Below are 17783 nucleotides of genomic sequence, written 5' to 3'. Positions count from 1 at the left end.
TCTAACCCTAATACTACTCAAAGATGTACAGTCAGTGGCTTCTTTGGCAAGCAGGCATCAGACGCGGCAATATTCCAACCAAGCTCACTAGCATTTTCATTCTTAAACTCACCTGGTGAAGGTATCTGCTCGAGACAAAAAACCCCCAACAATTCTAACAAGTTAGTTTAGCTTTAGTAAGAGTCCAGAAGTTGGCAACAAAGTGCGAATGTATTTTTGAAAATTAAGTTAAAACAAATGCATTTTCCATTTTATTAAATTATACATACTTCAATTAGCAAGGAATAATAACGATGATATAAAGAGAAGGCGTCTCAGACCAGAATACCATAACAAAAGTTTTGTGGAAGCTGCGTTTTATTTGAAAATCCACCCAGTTTTGCTAACATACATTTTAATATTGTAAACAAAAATAGAATCTGCAGAGACAATGCAACAAGTATGCTTAAACTCATGTGCAGAATTGCTTTCCTACAACGAACTGTCCTTCTACAGCCCCTCTCAACCCAAATGTTACGACGTATTTACACAAAGCACCGATCAACAGTGCAGTTTAATTGTTCGTTAACTAAACTCTTGGCTAGACATTAACTTTAAAGATACTATTTCCCCTTATTTAAAAGGTACATGATCATAACATGGCGCAAGCCAAATAAAAGGTTCAAGGATTTTTTTGTCCCCTCCCTCCCCCGAATCCCTCCTAAGCTTTATTGAAAAGAAGGAGTCTTGAAGTGAAAGCAATTCCTCACATTCATTTTGGAAAGGCCCTAACGTCGGATGGAGAATAACGACACGCCAAGCACACAGCAGTAACGTTCCTGCCCGGTGCACTATGCTGAATTTGAAATGTAGTGCTTTTCCTAGTCAGTGAACTGTCCCCTTACAAAATCCTAGGCACAGAATTGACTATAAAGATTAACGCAGTTATAATGCTTCCCTAATTCCCATAAAGACCGAGAAGTCTTATGAGATTCAGACCTATGGACTTGCCTTGAGATATTTAGTGCTCTGTATGTCAGCTGAAAAGCATTCTGAATCAGATTCATTCTTGTGGATAAAAATCAAACATACTGTGTACATCCATACTCATTTTCATAAGGAAGTTTGATACAATATTAATGTTACATAAATTGATAATCATAAATAAATACAAATACATAAGGAATGTCTACTGCAAACTGAATATATAATTTTTTTTAAAAGAAAAGTTAATTTCAGTTACTGTTTCTGTATCTGTCAGGAGTGGAGAAAAGAAAGATACTGTATAATTAAGAATTATGATTTTTATCCCTCCAAAAGAGTCCTGTTGAATTACAGGAAAGGACATAGTTCTTCTCTCCAGGCAGCTTTTCCAAATGCAAATTTCACTCTTTCCAAATAAGGGCTTCTTTTGGTAGGTTATTGATTATGGATATTAATAGCAGTTGAAAGAACTGAAGGGTTAGTCACCAAAAAAGACAGCTCTTAGTCTTAAATCATGGCCATTCTTGGCTTTATAAACTACGGATACGTTCTCCTATCGACTAGCCCCAATTCCCTTCACGGGCCTTCCCTGGTCACTGTCGCATTCTAGTGGAAGAAAAGAGTTTAAGAGACAGCAGTTCGGATTTTGCTGGAAGTAAGGATTTGCCGCTTGAGCACTTGTCTTTTTGAAATAATTCCATTCTTTCCATCTTAGTTACATAAATTGTATCTGGGGAGAAAAAAAAGAAAAGAAAATGGTGAAGTTAATTTCCTGCACTGTAAGATACCTTCTCACAAATAAAAGCTGCCCAGAACACTGCCTCAGTCGTGCTTACAGTATGTTTATCACAAGTCCTGATTTTAAAACAAAGTCACTATTATCAGCTGATCGTGTACTTGAATTTAATATTTGAAGCATAACACCTTTCTAATTAGTAAACATCAAGGGGGTGGGGCAGGGAGAATGGAGGAAACAAAGAAGATGTGAACAAATGACTTTTCTACAAGTTCATAAAATTTTTTCCAGGAGCACTAAGTATTCCACATAAACTTTTATTTGGCAAAGCACAATTTGAAATACTATTTCTAAACTAATGCCATAAAATCCGAAGTAAAAAGGGAACAACAGAGTTAAGCTTGTTAAATCATTTCCTTACTAACACAGAAGGCCAAGGATCTATAAAGGAACCGTTTTCAGTGACATGCCACTGCCCATTCCAAGACACTTCACTCATGACTTCCTTTACTCTCTCCTTCCCAAGAAATGACTCAAGTAGGTATGCTAATTAACTTGCCAAATCAGAAGAGTCCCAACTCCCAGCGATCTAGATGTATTTAAATTGGGGGGTAGAAATAGCCCCCATGAAGAGCAGACTACAATGTGGGTCATATGCAGGATTCTTCTATTGAAAAGGGTGTAAACAGTTACTTGGCCTTAAATAAAATGCTAACCAAAGACTATTCTTTGAAAATGTTACAGTTTTTAAATGAAAAGGGATACATAAAAACATACAATCCTTTACATAAATTGTTGGAATGAATGCTTCAAAACACTGGTTATGATTATATTCACCCTAATGGAACGATGCTGCCCATCAAGCTCGAATCCAATGTGTGAAACTGTGCCGTTGTTCACACTGGGTTTCAAGAGTGACTAAAACGCCCAGCTTTTAAAAAGGGGGCAACTGATCTCATCTGCTGTGAGCACTGGCTGCTCACGTCTGTATATACACATGGAAGAAGCTCCCTGGATTTCACACCTTCTGAAGAATTACGTTAAACACATTTTCCAAAAGTTGATTCTCCTCATGTCCTATCTTGACTTATTTTACTTATCATCTAAGAAATAGAGCAGAGGACAGGAGAGCTTGGAATCCTTTAAAGACACAAAGGAGAAGAGTGAATTGTGCTTCATGTATGGTGATTTTTTAAAAAGTATTTCAGTCCCCGTTGCCCCCAACAAGCAGCAATACCTAAAGTGACTTTTATAAGAAGTCCTCCAGAGAGAGCTCTGCAAAGGGGTCCTTTCCTGAGGCTCTGTGAGGACTGTGACTGGAGGGGCTGGACGCTGCCGAGAGCTGGGGGAGAGGAGACAGAGAGAGGGAGAGAAAAAAGGTCTCAGAATGACAGAACATGAAAGCAGGGAATGTAATGAAAGAAGAAGTGGCTTGGCTGTGTCATCTTTAATCATTAGAAAGGCAGCCTTTGTGGAAAATGGAATTACGAAACCAAAAAGCTCACTCACATGTCAAGTTAAAGGGTATCAAATGGCATGTGCTTTTTCAGAAGGCAAATTCTTGCTTCTGAACATTTACAAAGGAATCGTCCTTTTGCCCAAAGAGATCGATACAGGCTGACTCGTGGGTAGACTTTGGTGCCTGTCTTGGGAGGCAGGGATGGGGTCGGGAAGGCAGGGAGAAGGCACAGCAGTTTCTCCTTTTGTTTAATTGAGCAAAGATGGTCTCCTGTGCCACGGCTACCTTCAATGCTGTGCAAATCTAACTCCCTTCCTTCTTTCCCTGGAAGAGGCGGAACCTGTCCCGAGTGCTTACACACTTCACACATTGGCGCTCTCTTGCCTCTTTATCTGGACATGTGCGAGCTGACTTGTACATTTGGGAGATGGAAGGGACCCGAGGACAGCTCACGTATGCACTGAATACGGAGTCCATGAGGTCTTTGCTTTTGCTTTCCACTTGAATGTGTGTTTCTATTATTTAATTTGAATACACTTGAAGGCAGGCTGATTGCTGAGCTGGGTAACATGTCTTTAGTATTCTCCAAAGAAACACAGTCCCTGAAGAACCAAGAGGTAAAGCTCCCCACCTCCTTCACCAGGCCGACTACACGTATTTCACACCAAACACCAGCCATTTGTGCTTAGGACACAATTTTTACTCGCCTTGCATTAGATCGGGAAGTATAGGGCTATTATGAAATGAATTGTCCTTCTGGGGAATGTGTAATCTACAATGAAATCAGCTGACCAAATGGAAATAATCTCAATTCTGACTTCAACATTCAAACCCTATAAAGGTTTTGTGCCTCTAAATCTGTCTTGCTGGTCCACGGTTGTGGTCTCATTTTTTTCAGCCATTCCTTTCTTACCCCATCACCCCTTTAATTGTATTAGTGGTGGAGTCCTTTGTCTAATCCATTTCCTGTTTCGGGAATGTTTGAGGACTATAGGAGAAGGGGTGGGGGTGGGGAGGATGAGGGAATTAGGCAGGCAGTGGCAGCAGCATGTCTGGGTTTGAGGTTTCAAACATCTTCCATGCAGAGATGAAGTTGTAACCTAAGTCAGAAGAGGCCCTTCCCCGCTCAGTCCGCCCATGGATGATCATTCAGAGGCGGGATGCTTTCAAGTGAAGTAATCACCAGTCATCACGCTAACGGGAGTCCTATGTTACGCACTAATCTTCAAGATTAACTGGCTTTCAGTCCAAAGCAGAGAAAAGATTTTCTCTTCCTCTATTAAAGACAGATCACACCCAGAATCACGAGTTCCCCGAGGAAACATCTTCTTAAATCACATGTTTTCACGAGGGCAGCAGTTAAAAGACCTGGCAGCCCTAGAGGAAAATGTCCCTGAAGAACACTGTCACTGCAGCGAGGAGATCTTCTCTTCTCCTCAGGGACAGAGCTGCTTGAAATCAGGCAGAAAGGCTTGAAGATGGTTCAACAGGATCAATCCCCCAGGGGGCAAGCGTGCTGGTTTCTAGTGCTTCTGCCAGTCTCTCAAAGCAGTAAAATACAAACTTATATATGTCTTTTCTAGCAAAATTAAAGTATGATCGGTACTACCAATGAAAAAACAACACTTAGTAGCCCTCAAAACCTATCTTGAAAAGATGACAGTGTGGCCTGGACTGGTTTGACTGCTTGTAGAGCGTCCAGGAGCGGCTTTCCACCACCTGTCCCCAGGCACACGGACACCGTGGCTCTGGGCCCAGCGAAAGCACAGCCAGCCCAGGAACAAACAAGAAAAGAGAAGGAAAGGGCATGTGCTGCAGTCGTCCCCTCCTGCTCTCCGAAAGCAGGAAGTGGAGCCCACGGTGGACTCCTGAAACTGAAAGGGCTGGCTGTCCTTTACTTAACATTCTTGAACATAAATCAAGAACTTGTAGGGTTGCTAAGGAACATAAAAAGGCAAGATTGAAACACTAGATAATAAACAATAAAAAACTAGTTATTATAAAATCACCCTATTTTACAAGGCAAATCTTAATTCACTGTCCCACTCAAATTCTACTATAAACACGCTGTCACCTAAAATCTGTATCAAATATAACTAAAAATAGGCTTAACCATTTAGTTCCTATAACAAAAATTCACACAGAACTAGTGTAATTAATACCAGTCGATTTTTCCCCCTCAAATAAAACCAATCCTGGTGACACTCTTAACGAGCCCTGGTGGCACTGCAGGTAAAGTGTTGGGCGGCTAGCCATACAACTGGCAGTTTGAACCCACAAGATGCACTGTGGGAGAAAGATAGGCTATCTGCTCTCGTAGAAATGTACATCTAGGAAATGCTTAGGAGTCACTGTACTCTGCTCTAGAGGACTGCTATGAGTTTTAATTGACTTGATGGCAACTACGTTTTAGAAAGCACACATGGAGTTGCTGGGTGGCACAAAGGGCTAAGTGCCTAAGCACTCATCAAAAGGTTAACAGTTGGAATCCACGTAGGCCCACCAGGTGATTTGCTTCTGTGAGGTCACAGACTTGGGTACTAATGGGATAGCCCTGGGTGGAAGTCAACCTGACAAGCTGTGCGGTTTGTTTACATCATAAATGTATGACTCTTAAATAAAATGGCCAGTTTTATGAGTCCAATATAGACATAATCCATCTTCCTTTCTTAAAGGAAAACTAAGCATCAAGAGGATGAGATAAAAAAATTGATATTTACAAATGATGGCAACTATTAGCTAAAACTTCTCTACTCATTTTAATCAATGTTTCAAGAAAAACATGTTAAAATCTTAAGAGAATTCTAACATTAGAAAAAAAACCATCACCATAAGAAAGTTTTTTTAATTGTTTTTATACTGCATTTAGTAAACACAAAGCACAGAGAACATAAATTAACTTTAATAAATGGCAAACATATCTAAGAAATTTTAAAAAAGAATTCGATTCTCAACATCACAAAACAAATATGTATTCCATCATTATACTCCTATGTAACACTAGAGGAAAACTTCATGTTAGAACAAGAAGATACAGTCGGCCCAGAACAGGAAACGAGTGCAATGAAAAGCGTAGAGGATGGTACAGGGCTAAATACGCAGGATTAACTTCCGACAAAGCACTGGCTGTTCCTACAATTCTTAAAGAAGCGTCAACTTTGTCACATCTTTACATCTGAAATTTTCAGTCACTCCAAATATTGTAGAGGCTCTTAACAGTACTGCCTTGAGGACCAAATAAGAATAAAATGTAAGACATGAAAAAATAATAACAATTTATAAATTATCAAGGGTGAGGGAGGGAGGGAGGGAGGGAAGGAGGGAAAAAATGAGGAGCTGATACCAAGGGCTGAAGTAAAAAGCAAACGTTTTAAGAATGATGATGACAACAAATGTACAAATGTGCTTGACACAGTGGATGTATATACGGATTGTGATAAGAGCTGTATGAGCCCCCAATAAAATGATTTTTAAAAAAGGAATAGATAAAACACCCTACACACTGCATAGCATACACCAGCAGCTCAAATATTAGTTTAACCTTCCCTACTGCTTACCAATCAATGTCCATCTATCTGGTGTGCCAGTCCTGCTAAAATGCTATGAATCTGTGTTCTTGCTCTGAGCTCGGTGTTTCTCTCCGTGAGGATTCTTCTGTTTACTTAAAAATCTTATTTTACTTTGACTGTTGGGGAGAATATACGTGGCAGAACATATGCCAATTCAACAATGCGCAGTTGTAGGCATTTAAAGCTTATTAAATCCAAATGCTTTTTGGTGACAATCAGGCTCCCCAAAGTGGAATAGGATATTAGAAAACAGTTTTCTCTCCATTTTTAAATCACAGCCTTTTAAAGTCTATATTCTGAAACATTTTTAATGTACTTAATAAATCATGCAGAAAAATATGAACGTAACATAAATAAATGTGCATACACTAGGGGTACTTGGCTTAAAATATTTTCCTGATAGGGTTGTGAAAATAAAATTTCCTAGAGACCACAGAATAGCTTTAAACAGGGTTCTCTCCGGAGATGGCCACCGTCTGGACACAGGTCGTCAGTGATTTCTTTGAACCCAGCTATAGAGAGAGGTACATCCATGGTATTTCATAGTATCTCCAAGGAAATGTTGCATTTCAATCTGTTACAGTAGAGATACAGTACTGTTCCCAATTATGTAGGTAAGGTTTGAAAGACAGGGGTTTCTCTTAAGTGTACATGTAGAGGGGCTCCCCTTTAGGTTGAAACTAGTTTCTCTAATAACTTTTTCTTGGGTTTGCACTCAATATAATCCCATCTTATACCTCTCCCCCCATTATTACCATCATGAAGTTATGCTAGCATTTGCCCTGGTGCCCTCAAAGTCCCCACCTTCTTTAGGGGACACCCGACAAAGGCCTAGAAGCATTCCTCTTTGATGATACCTACACCTTTCTGAAAGGGGAGACTGCCAGGAAAGTCTGGGACACCTTGTGAACACTAGGAGGGAAGCATAAGCCATCTCACTGGAATCATGTTAGCATACAACTGAAAACAACTGATGAGAGGGGCCAGATTATGAGATTTCCTAACTCATAGGAGGAAATATTACTGGCTGATCTAAGTGAACAATGAAAACAAAATGTTCTCTATACCAGAAATGCTTTTCCAAAGATGAGAAGGTGCATATTAAGCCCCATCTGATGGATGGGAATCATGAAAGCTGACTTGGCCCCTGTGAACGTTTATTGCTTATTGAATTTCAGATTTCTCACAAACCAAAGAAATAAAGAGTAAGGTTTATGTCAACTTGTACTCTTCAGAAACAACATAAAGTTCAGATGCATCTATGTTGTTGCTGTGAGGTGCTTTGGAGTCGGTTCTGACCCACAGCGACCTCATACACAATACAAGGGAACCCCGCAGTCCTGCGCCGTCCTCACAATTGTGCCGATGGCCGCAGCCCACCGGTGTCAATCCATGTGGTTGCAGGCCTTCCAATACTTACCAGCTCCAACTGTCAGCAGTACATGATACTGTCAATACTCTTCTCCAGCACCACAATTCAATAATGGACCGGTTATTTGTTATTTATTGGAAATACGTTATCTCTTGTTTAGGGGATAAAATATCTAACCTGTGGTTCCATATATGAGTCTGAGGCCACCTACTTTTGCCTACTTTATATACTGAGTTTCTACATTAAAATGTCTGAGAGACTACCATGATTTTTATAGAAGCTGTCATAAGATGCTAGTCATAATTAAGGTTTCAAAATAGGAACTATGAATTTTTTATAATCATAATAATTTGTAATACATGGAAAGAAAAGCTACATTATAATACATTATAATTTGGTATTAGGGATAATTTCTGAATACAGGGCAACATTGCTAATTCTCCACCCCCCAACCAAAAAATACCAAAAAGTATTCTTCAAGACCATTAAAAAGAAATGGAACACTTCTAAGTCAAATCCAGTATTTTCGTTTGATCCTAATTCAGCTCTGTGCTTGGTGCTTTTTACCATCTCTACAACCTGCTATCCAAATTCCAATTTGTTTAACTCGGCTAGAACTTAGGGCCACATCATATTGGTAGAAAAAAGTAAAAGTAGAAAAGCATTTGTTTTAAACAAAAGGACTTTTCTAATAAACATTATAAAATTAATACCTCTCTGCTTCCCATATGAGGTATCCAAAAAAACCTGGAATCCCCCCCTCCCCCCAAAGCTATATATTTAAATTTTTTTTTACAACTTTATCACCTTCAGCGTAGTCTCCATTACACTTAGTACATTTGTCAAGTCGGCAATTCCATTCTTGGAAACATTTTTCAAACTCATCTGTTTGGATGGCTGACAGCACCTCCCTTGGTTTTTTTTCTTCACCTCTTCTATGTCATCAAATTGTGCTCCTTTCATGTCCCTCTTCATTGGCAGAAACAAAAAGAAGTCCCACAAAGTGAGGTCAGGTGAGTCAAATATGTGAGGCAAGAGAGGCATGCTGTTTTCTTGCCCAAAACTGGCACAATGAGATGGCGTGAGCATGTGCACCGAACCAGTTCCTGGTCAGCCACAAATCAGGCCTTTTTTGTCGCACACAGCTATACAAACTTTTCAGAACTTCTACACAGAAAGCCTAAGTAACAGTCTGACCTGGAAGAACGAACTCCAAATGCTCTATGAGTCAACATACTCGTCCATTCAGGAAGTTGCCAGATGTTCAAAACGAGGTTTGTCATCAACTGACATTTCACCTTTTTTGAAATGAGAAAACCATTCGTACACTTGAATTTTTCCCATTTTGCTGCCCTTGTCAGCTGTGTTCCATATCACAACAGTTTCTGGGAACTTCTTCGAGAGCAAGAAACAACATTTCACAGCCACATGCTGTTCTCTTAAATCAGATGTCACAAAAAATGAGATTCGAGTGAAACTGCTTTTATGAAAAAATTCACTGTGATCAGAGAGAACCTTCCCAGGCAACGCCACTGGGTGCACTAACTCAGAGCACACTGCTTAATGCTTGCTTATCAGAAACAATGTGTACTATGAAAGCTCTGCCCCGTGGAGCATTTTTCCCACTTTGGGGGGTACCCCCTTATATACATGTGATTAAGTAAAAAAAAATATTACTGTTAAGGTTGCCGTTCACATATAAACTGGTTTATTCCAAAAAAGTTTAAACATGTCTCTGCAATTACTAGCTAGCTGCAGACAAGTTCTCTCAGTAATACACTTGTTTAAGTTAGTTCAAGTGCCTTCAAACAGGAACAAATGAAGAACTCTGCTTGGCATGATTGAACTACGGAATGATGTATGTATTAGCTCTTAATTAATAATAATTTTTTAAGAGGAGGATGCTTTTGTTGACATGTACCAAAAGGATTTTTAAGGTCAGGACTTAAATCAAATTTTTAAACAAAACTCAGGTGGGCATTTTGTCAAACTACTAAAACTTTCTATAAGTTTATGAGAACGCTGCTCCAAAACAACAGTGTTTGGTTGGATCAAGCCTTTTATGAAGGCTGGCAAATCTCAAAGATGAGTTCAAGGCAGAGAAGTCAGCTCCAAAGGTTATGGTGACTGAGAGGACTCAAAATGAGTAATGCTTGATAAGGTCTCTCAGAAGACACGAGACAAGCATAGGCACTCCTTACAAATAATTTTTTTCTTCCATTTTCAAGATCAGATTTATTCGGAGAAAACAAAAAACCCACAACCCAAAAGATGGGGATTTTACATCTCCAGATTATCTCCCAGGTATTAAGTCTACAGATTACAAATCATTTTCAGAGAAGATATTTTGTACAAATTTTACATGCGTTTAGGAGCTGGACATCAATCCATCCCGGTTTCCGCTGTAACAGGAGGGCAGAGCAGTGGAATGGGAAAGTACAGCTCTTGTGGACAAAACTATTTGGAAGGAGTAGACAAGAGGATAAGCCCTACCTTCTCATTCTCTGCGGCTAAGGGTTAAAAACAAAACAAAAACACCAACTTTCAACCTTGGGTATCTTTCTCTAAAAAGCCCAATTCCTAGTTAGCAGACAACCCGTGCCAGCTGAAACTCCCACACGTGGTAGAACCTTCCTGTCCATTAGGTAAACGACTCATTATGTTCACTGTTGCAGCTAAGAAGCAAACACCTACTCACAGCCAGAGGGCCTGCTTAGGAACCATGGGGGCAGAGCTTGCCAACAAGAGGCCAAGGTGGCACCTCTCTGCAGACACCAGGGGAAGGACAGACACCACCGAGCAAGCTGCTGCGTACTGAGTGAGGTGCACAAGAGCACACGGAGGCAGGCAGGCAGGCTACGAGAGAAACCAAGACCCCGGTGAATAGTTCTCGCCATCATTTATTCTCTCAAGGGAAGCTCGAGAAAAAGACAACAGAACACAAAACAAAAGCAAAACACTGCCACGTTATAAATCAAAATGTTTGAGTGGGATTATCAGTGGACAGAAGCAAATGTCTTAAAAGAAACAAACAATAACAAAAACCAAGATGCCCCGCTGAAGTGTCATTTATCTATTCTCATTTACTCCCGGAAAACATGAATTCTACTCGAGTTTTCTGACGCACTAAGGCGTACGGGTGCGCGCATGGGCGTGAGAGAAGAGAAAAGAGCCAGTGGGTGGGTGGAGAGTTCAAACATCGAAGGGCCGGCTCGCTGGAGGAAAGTGGACAGCCCCAGCAGCTGACAGGCAATGCTTCAGGGTTTTAATAGAACATGAATGTATTTGAACTTTCAGGAAGGGCAGTTCCGGAAGGGCAACGCCAGGATGCAAAAAGACTAGGCAGCAATTCTCCCCATCATGTGTTGATTGGAAACACCTCCCTGGGGGTATGGATTTTCTTTTTTCTCATTTGACTTTCCCCACCCTATCCCTTAGGAAGACCTATCCTATAGACTCAGGAGGGGTGTGGTGTGGGGTGGTAACAATGAAGGAATTCCCCCTAGGCTGACCCCAAGGACTAGCAGCCTCCCAGAGCCTAAACCCACCTCAGAGACAATTTGAGCCCAACTTTCCAAGGATGAGAGAACAGTTGAGCAGGTCATGTTTTAGAATTCATATACTGTATGCCATAATAGGATAGGAGGAATTAAAAGGTAGAACTCATACATGCTTCCTTATTCCTGCCCAACCAGAATGCAGACATCAGTCCCAATCCTAGGATCTCTGCGGAGGGAGTCCCCTGGTACCACACAACACACAAGTGGGCACTGAAAAGGCCGCAGCTCTTGCTCTCTGGCTACCTTACAAAGAATTTTAAAGAGAACTAAAAACTGCATTGGTAACAAAAAGGGCAGGAAAGTTGCAGTGCGGGACTTTTCCCCAGGATGACAATGCACCTGCTCATCCTTCATGGGTATAGCAAGGGCTGTCTTATTAGAATTTCCTTGGGAAACCTTATCCCATTTACCCTACAGCCAGATCTTACCCCTTAACGCCTTTTATTCCCAAATCTCAACGAACATTTGAAGGAACACAATGTGAGTCCCGCGAGACCACCCCCACTGTCTTTTGGACATGGTATGAACTGAAAAGCCACGAAAAATGGGGATGCTGCCTTCAGACGTGTAGATGGAGAATATGTCGAGAAACAACAGCTTCTTATTTTGATATTTCTGCTTCATGAAGGGTTCTACAATTTTGTATCAATGTTTTCTGACTTACCCTCAACACACATGTATTCGATATATGGCAAGAACGTTCTTCATAAAGCATTGCAGGACTTTTAAGATTTTAAAAGCACTTTCTGTTTTTTCCAAGGCAATAAATTAAGATTTCCACTTTCTAGAAAGAATGTTATCAACAAACACCTTGCAAATAAAGTTTCAGTCTACAGATTTTCTAATAAACCATAATGGTACTAAAATTCTTGTTTTGCTTATCCACTTGTGCACCAGGGGATAGAGGAGCAGGGCCAGTTCTCATGTTTGGTACTAAGTTTTAATTTTAATTCCCAAAGTAAATGGTATCTCGTGGCATGCCTCTCTACCAGGCATGGATGAGTGGCCACAACACAGGGATAGCAAGGCAAAAAGGCTTTCTTCATAGAAGTCCAGCTGGGCAGGTCAGCTGATAGATCAGGCATTGCCAGATTCACACACCGGGAAAGGGGGTGGGTGTGTGGGGTTTATCCTAAAAACCAAGAGATCCATTTATTCCTACACACAAGAATGCCATTAAAAGACGATTTTAAAATATTTAAATTATTCCAGTACCTAAAACCAACAGTGCCCCCATTTAGAAGGGTAGAAAAAGCACTCACAACTAGCCATTCTTTGCTTTTAGACACTTAACTGATGTCAGACTTACTTAAAATTGAACATTACAAACAAGCAGCAGCACTTTATATCTTTGGCTCCATGTTTCATTAATAAAATCCCTGGCAATTCTCCATTAATTTCATCTTTGTAAAAAAGCCTAATACTTTAAAGGAATAAACAAAACTTTTATTCTATTTATTTTAAAATTAAATGCCCAGATGCAGCATTCTAAAATTTTCATATTGCTTTTGGGAAAATAGGCAGATTGACATGAGCATATAGGAATTTCTCACACAAATAAGTGTACATCCTTTTAAAAGATGTTCAATGACATTAAAATAGTCATTTAAGCAAACAATCATTAAAAGAAAGTATTATTTTATATCACAATAACTTTCAAAAATCTGAACCTAAGATTAGGTTCCTATTTTTTTATGTTTAATAACAGTACAAACATGGAATGAGTTTATAGACTTTTAGTCAGCAATGGGCAGTCTAATTTATATAAAACACCAGTAACAAAAGTTCCCATCCTCCTCAAATTAATCAATAGATATGCTAGCAACATGTAACAAACAATCAAACTGTAAGAAGAATGGGGGCAATCAGAAAGAAAAATGATAAAAACAAAATAAAGTTAAACATCAAGGAAGATGAACTACTGTAGATCATTAAAAAGCTATCAGGCACAAAACAGAAAAATATCATGGCCATCTTTCAGCAGTTAACACCGATACAGTACAGTCTACTAAGTTAAGGCTATAAAGAAGATAATTTCCTAAAGAACAGAATGGTCTCTGAGCTAATGCCATCTGAAAAGTATTCTCTGCCCTCTCACTAGCAATGAACTGTACAGCATGAATTGTAACTAAGATAAAAAAGACAAAAATGGCACAATACACTATTTGGAATGACCCACTATATGGTAATAAGAGATATATCTAGAAATTTGGAGTCCTCTAAAAATATTAACTTGATTTACTACTATCAGGTAAGAGATTAGAAGCTACAAGTTATCGTCTAGATTAGTAGTAGGGGTCCCAGCAGAAAACACAAAGTTGGAAGGGAAGAATTATTGGCCATAAATTCAGAATTAGAATTTGATTAAGTAATTCTAGTTTGACGGGGTTTTACTTTTACTTCAACAATCATTTACTTTACAATACATACAAAGTCAAAACTCTGCCCTCAAGGTATTTTAAATTAAAATGAATAAAAAAATAAATAGAATGAGAGAATAATTCAATAGGAATTTACTAAGAAAAATTATTATGGTTACAACTGGTAATGAATGGACCAAATTAATCTAAGGGACTGACCAAGAAGCAAAAGAAAAAGGAACCCCATTTCTGCCAACTCCAGATACTGTACACTTGCTTTATTTACATGCTTCTCAGAACTATACATCCATTCATTCAATGACGACCTTTATAATATAAAGTACATGGCAAAGCCAGTGTTCACTGAGATACCAATCAACCCAATAAAACTTTCTGTTAAAAAAACAAACAACTTGAAAACTGTCACCTACTTCAAAGATAAAGTTTAATTAAAAATGGTTTTAATGTTCAATCATGAGATTAACGGTATCATCATTCCTCAGGCAAGATTCATAGTTACAAATTTGAGCACTGTTACAAGTTACATATTTAAAATGGCTATTCGTAAGTAAAATCCTAGATCAGTGAGGAGTAGGTACTAATGGCTGAAGACAGGCTGAGGATCTATTTCTGCAAATCAGTCCAGGAAAACCAACAGTCACAGCAGAACAATCAGCCTGATTCACGTCATCAGGTGGGGCCAATTGCTAGAGGAAGGCGTCGTGTTTGATGACTTACAGGGCCTAGGAGGGCAGGGAGGATCCTCAATGAGGTGAACTGGCACCATAGCCAGTTCCACAGACTAGAGAACGCTGATGATTCTGAGGAGGACACAGAACTCCTCTACTGTAACAAGGTCACTATGAGCTGGAGCTGACTTGGTTATACAACATGTCCACTTTAAACGTGACCATTCAACTATAGACTTGTATGCTCTCATTCTCTTCTGGAATAAAGTAACTAGAGAGGAAAAAGCATCTTAGCCACTGGTTCTGTTTATGCACCCATACACTGTGTGTGAGTGTACATGTGTGTTGTACGTGTACATGTGAAAAGGTTGTGTTTCAGAGTATATAAAACCTGGGTTAAGAGCAGATGTTGAGGGAAGGTGGGTTGGAAAGGGGGAACCGACTACAAGGATTTACATGTGACCTCCTCCCTGGGGGACGGACAACAGAAAAGTGGGTGAAGGGTGATGTCAGACAGGGCAAGATATGACAAAATAATAATTTATAAATCATAAAGGGTTCGTGAGGGAGGGGGGAGTGGGGAGGGAGGGGAAAAAATGAGGAGCTGATGCCAGGGGCTTAAGTGGAGAGCAAATATTTTGAGAATGATGAGGGCAATGAATGTACAAATGTGTTTTACACTATTGATTATGTATGGATTGTGGTAGGAGTTGTATGAGCCCCTAATAAAACAATTAAAAAAAAAAAAAAGAGCAGATGCTGATGGCCAGAAATTGTTTTAAAGGAATATTTTTACTAAGAATGTTTTTAACCATATAAATAAAAAACTCATTCTTATATGTTTCAAGGTTGAAGATATTATCCAACAATCATATCTTAAAGGTGTAAATACTCATTTATAATTCATTAGGAAAGCCCAAGAAATTTAGAGCATTTCACTGCTGACAACAGGAAAAGTGCTTTAACAGTCATCTGTACTCTGTCCCTTTGATAGAGGGGCAGTGTAATCCAAATGAGCATTGGTCAAGGAGCCCGGAATACTGGGAATTAATTGTTATTCCAACAGTTACGTATTTGAGAAACATTTCCAAGTCTCATTTTTCTCCATCTGTAACAGAGCGTGGGAAACAGAAGGATTTCTCTCAAGCTGTCTCCCCCAAATATATGCCACTCTTAGCTGCTTCAGAATGACTATATACTTGGAGGTCATCAGGAGTAGATTAGGGGTCATTCTCCCTAAGAGCTATCAGACATCTGGAGCAAGCAGACACCACTGTTTATCCCACAAGTAGAGCCTACGCCCTTCCTTGTAGGAGACACCAGAGAGGTCAAACCCGCCCAAGGATGACCAAGGTTAGGCTGCCATGAATCTAGGGTCTGCCCATCTTGTCACATGTATAACCCTAGACCTTCCCATTCCTATGGGCACACCCCTAGCTCAACCCCTTCCTGTTACGCTTATGCCTATCACAGATCCCCTTCCTACAATGTGTATGCCTATTGTACTGCCCCTTCCTGTGATGTGATTCTGTAATCATGTCCCCCTAAAGTGACAGAACGATTGGTTAGCAATGAAGAAGGGCTCTCCCCGGTCCTGGCTTCCCGGAGCCCTCTCTGGCTCCCGGAGGCCCAAAAGGCTCCCCGGTTCTCAGTTCACCAAGCGGGGCTGAGGTGAGCAATCCTACCATGAATTGTGTCTGACTCCATTACTTGACTCTATCTCTTAACTCTCATGCTCTCTATGACTATACTATAATCTTTACCTGTTATCGCTGTACAATTGCGCCTACCAGACCTGTGATGATTTGTGGGGGATCCCCTCTCCCCTTAACCCCACAACAGAGAATGGTGATTCTAATTCCACCTATCTACCTAAAAGATTGTTTTGAGAATCAGGTGAGATAACAGATGTGAAATAACTGGAAACTGTTAGATCCAAGTATGCAGTAAGAGACTTGTTAATGAGGCAGGATCCTGGAATACTGGGTGCAGGGCTTAGGAAGAACTTCTGTCAGAGGGTCCTATTCAGTTTACAGCTGCGGACTATAGCTTTCTTCTTAATGACATTAAAGTTCTTATGACTTACTTCCTTAAAGCATAAAATCACATTAATTTATGAAAATAAATGACGCTCTGAAGTTGAAAGAATGAACACCAAAGAATAAACTGAAAGATGTGAAGAGAGCTTCTAATTGTACAGTCTCATGAAAACAGCTATACTGATAGGTAGGGAAATCATCAATGTTCTTTAAAAAAGATTATTAACTCTAATTTTTGAAATCAAGTTAAACAAGTAAAACTAATGTCACCCGAAAAAAGGGTAATTATAAATTCTCTATTTTAGAAAAGTAAATGATAAGAAATTGATATAAAAACACTAATTATTCTGACTTCAATTATGTTTATTGTAAAAGCTATCATAATTAAATTTACTATCCATTGCCAGGCACAGAAAGGACAATTAAAAAAAAAAAAAAAAGAAAGGCCAATTAAATGACTTCATTAATCAGAGACTGAATTGTACAAGTAAAAATTGTTGAATTGATCTATCTTCTACTGTACATAAACAAATTTTCTAAAGGCTGAAAACCGAGTCCCTATGTTCCTCGAATCTATAAAATATAGAGAGAATATAATCAAACAATGTCAATACAAATTGTGGCAATGCAACAGTAATTCAATGGTTAATGTCATACTACATGCATTCTAAGATGCTATATGCATTTCCAAATGTTCACACATTTTCAAATAAATATTTAATACATAAAATAAAACCAACCAGCTGCATCAGAAGCCATTTGAGAAACTCATTCACTCTCTCACATCAATAAGTTGATTCTGAAATCACAATGACTTTATAGGGCAGGATAGAATTTCCCGTGCAGGTTTTTGAGGCAGTCAATATTTGGGGAGCAGAGAGGCTCATCTCTCCTTCGGAATGACTGAGGGTTCCAACCTGTAGGCTTTGTGGTTGGGAACCCAACCCACTGTGCAAACAGGGCTCCTTAATTTGAGAAAAGGGTTAAAAAAACCCAGAAGAATGAAACAGGAGCGGTGTTTTTATAGCTGCATGTA

At 39.5% G+C, this 17783-nt stretch overlaps 1 protein-coding gene across 12 annotated transcripts in view; it reads right to left on the bottom strand.

The window, feature by feature from the left end:
• Positions 1 to 223: 223 nt before the first annotated feature.
• Positions 224 to 17783, bottom strand: part of PICALM (phosphatidylinositol binding clathrin assembly protein) — a 69736-nt gene continuing 52176 nt past the window's right edge. For 11 of the 12 annotated variants that reach the window (XM_045293194.1, XM_045293197.1, XM_045293195.1 and 8 more), the window contains 2 exons: positions 2937 to 3041; positions 224 to 1693 (listed from right to left, as the gene is read on the bottom strand). In XM_045293194.1, coding sequence (XP_045149129.1) covers positions 2949 to 3041 — 93 coding nt within the window. In that variant the 3' untranslated portion in view covers positions 224 to 1693; positions 2937 to 2948. The remainder of the gene's footprint in view (positions 1694 to 2936; positions 3042 to 17783) is intronic. The other variant, XM_045293198.1, reaches the window with a different exon arrangement.

This window comes from Echinops telfairi, unplaced genomic scaffold (assembly GCF_000313985.2).
Source record: "Echinops telfairi isolate 266 unplaced genomic scaffold, ASM31398v2 ScPeMD7_1713;HRSCAF=2227, whole genome shotgun sequence".
NCBI classification, from domain to species: Eukaryota; Metazoa; Chordata; class Mammalia; order Afrosoricida; family Tenrecidae; genus Echinops; species Echinops telfairi.
The sequence above is the reverse complement of the archived record's forward strand: the minus strand, read 5'-3'. Positions and strand labels throughout refer to the sequence as shown.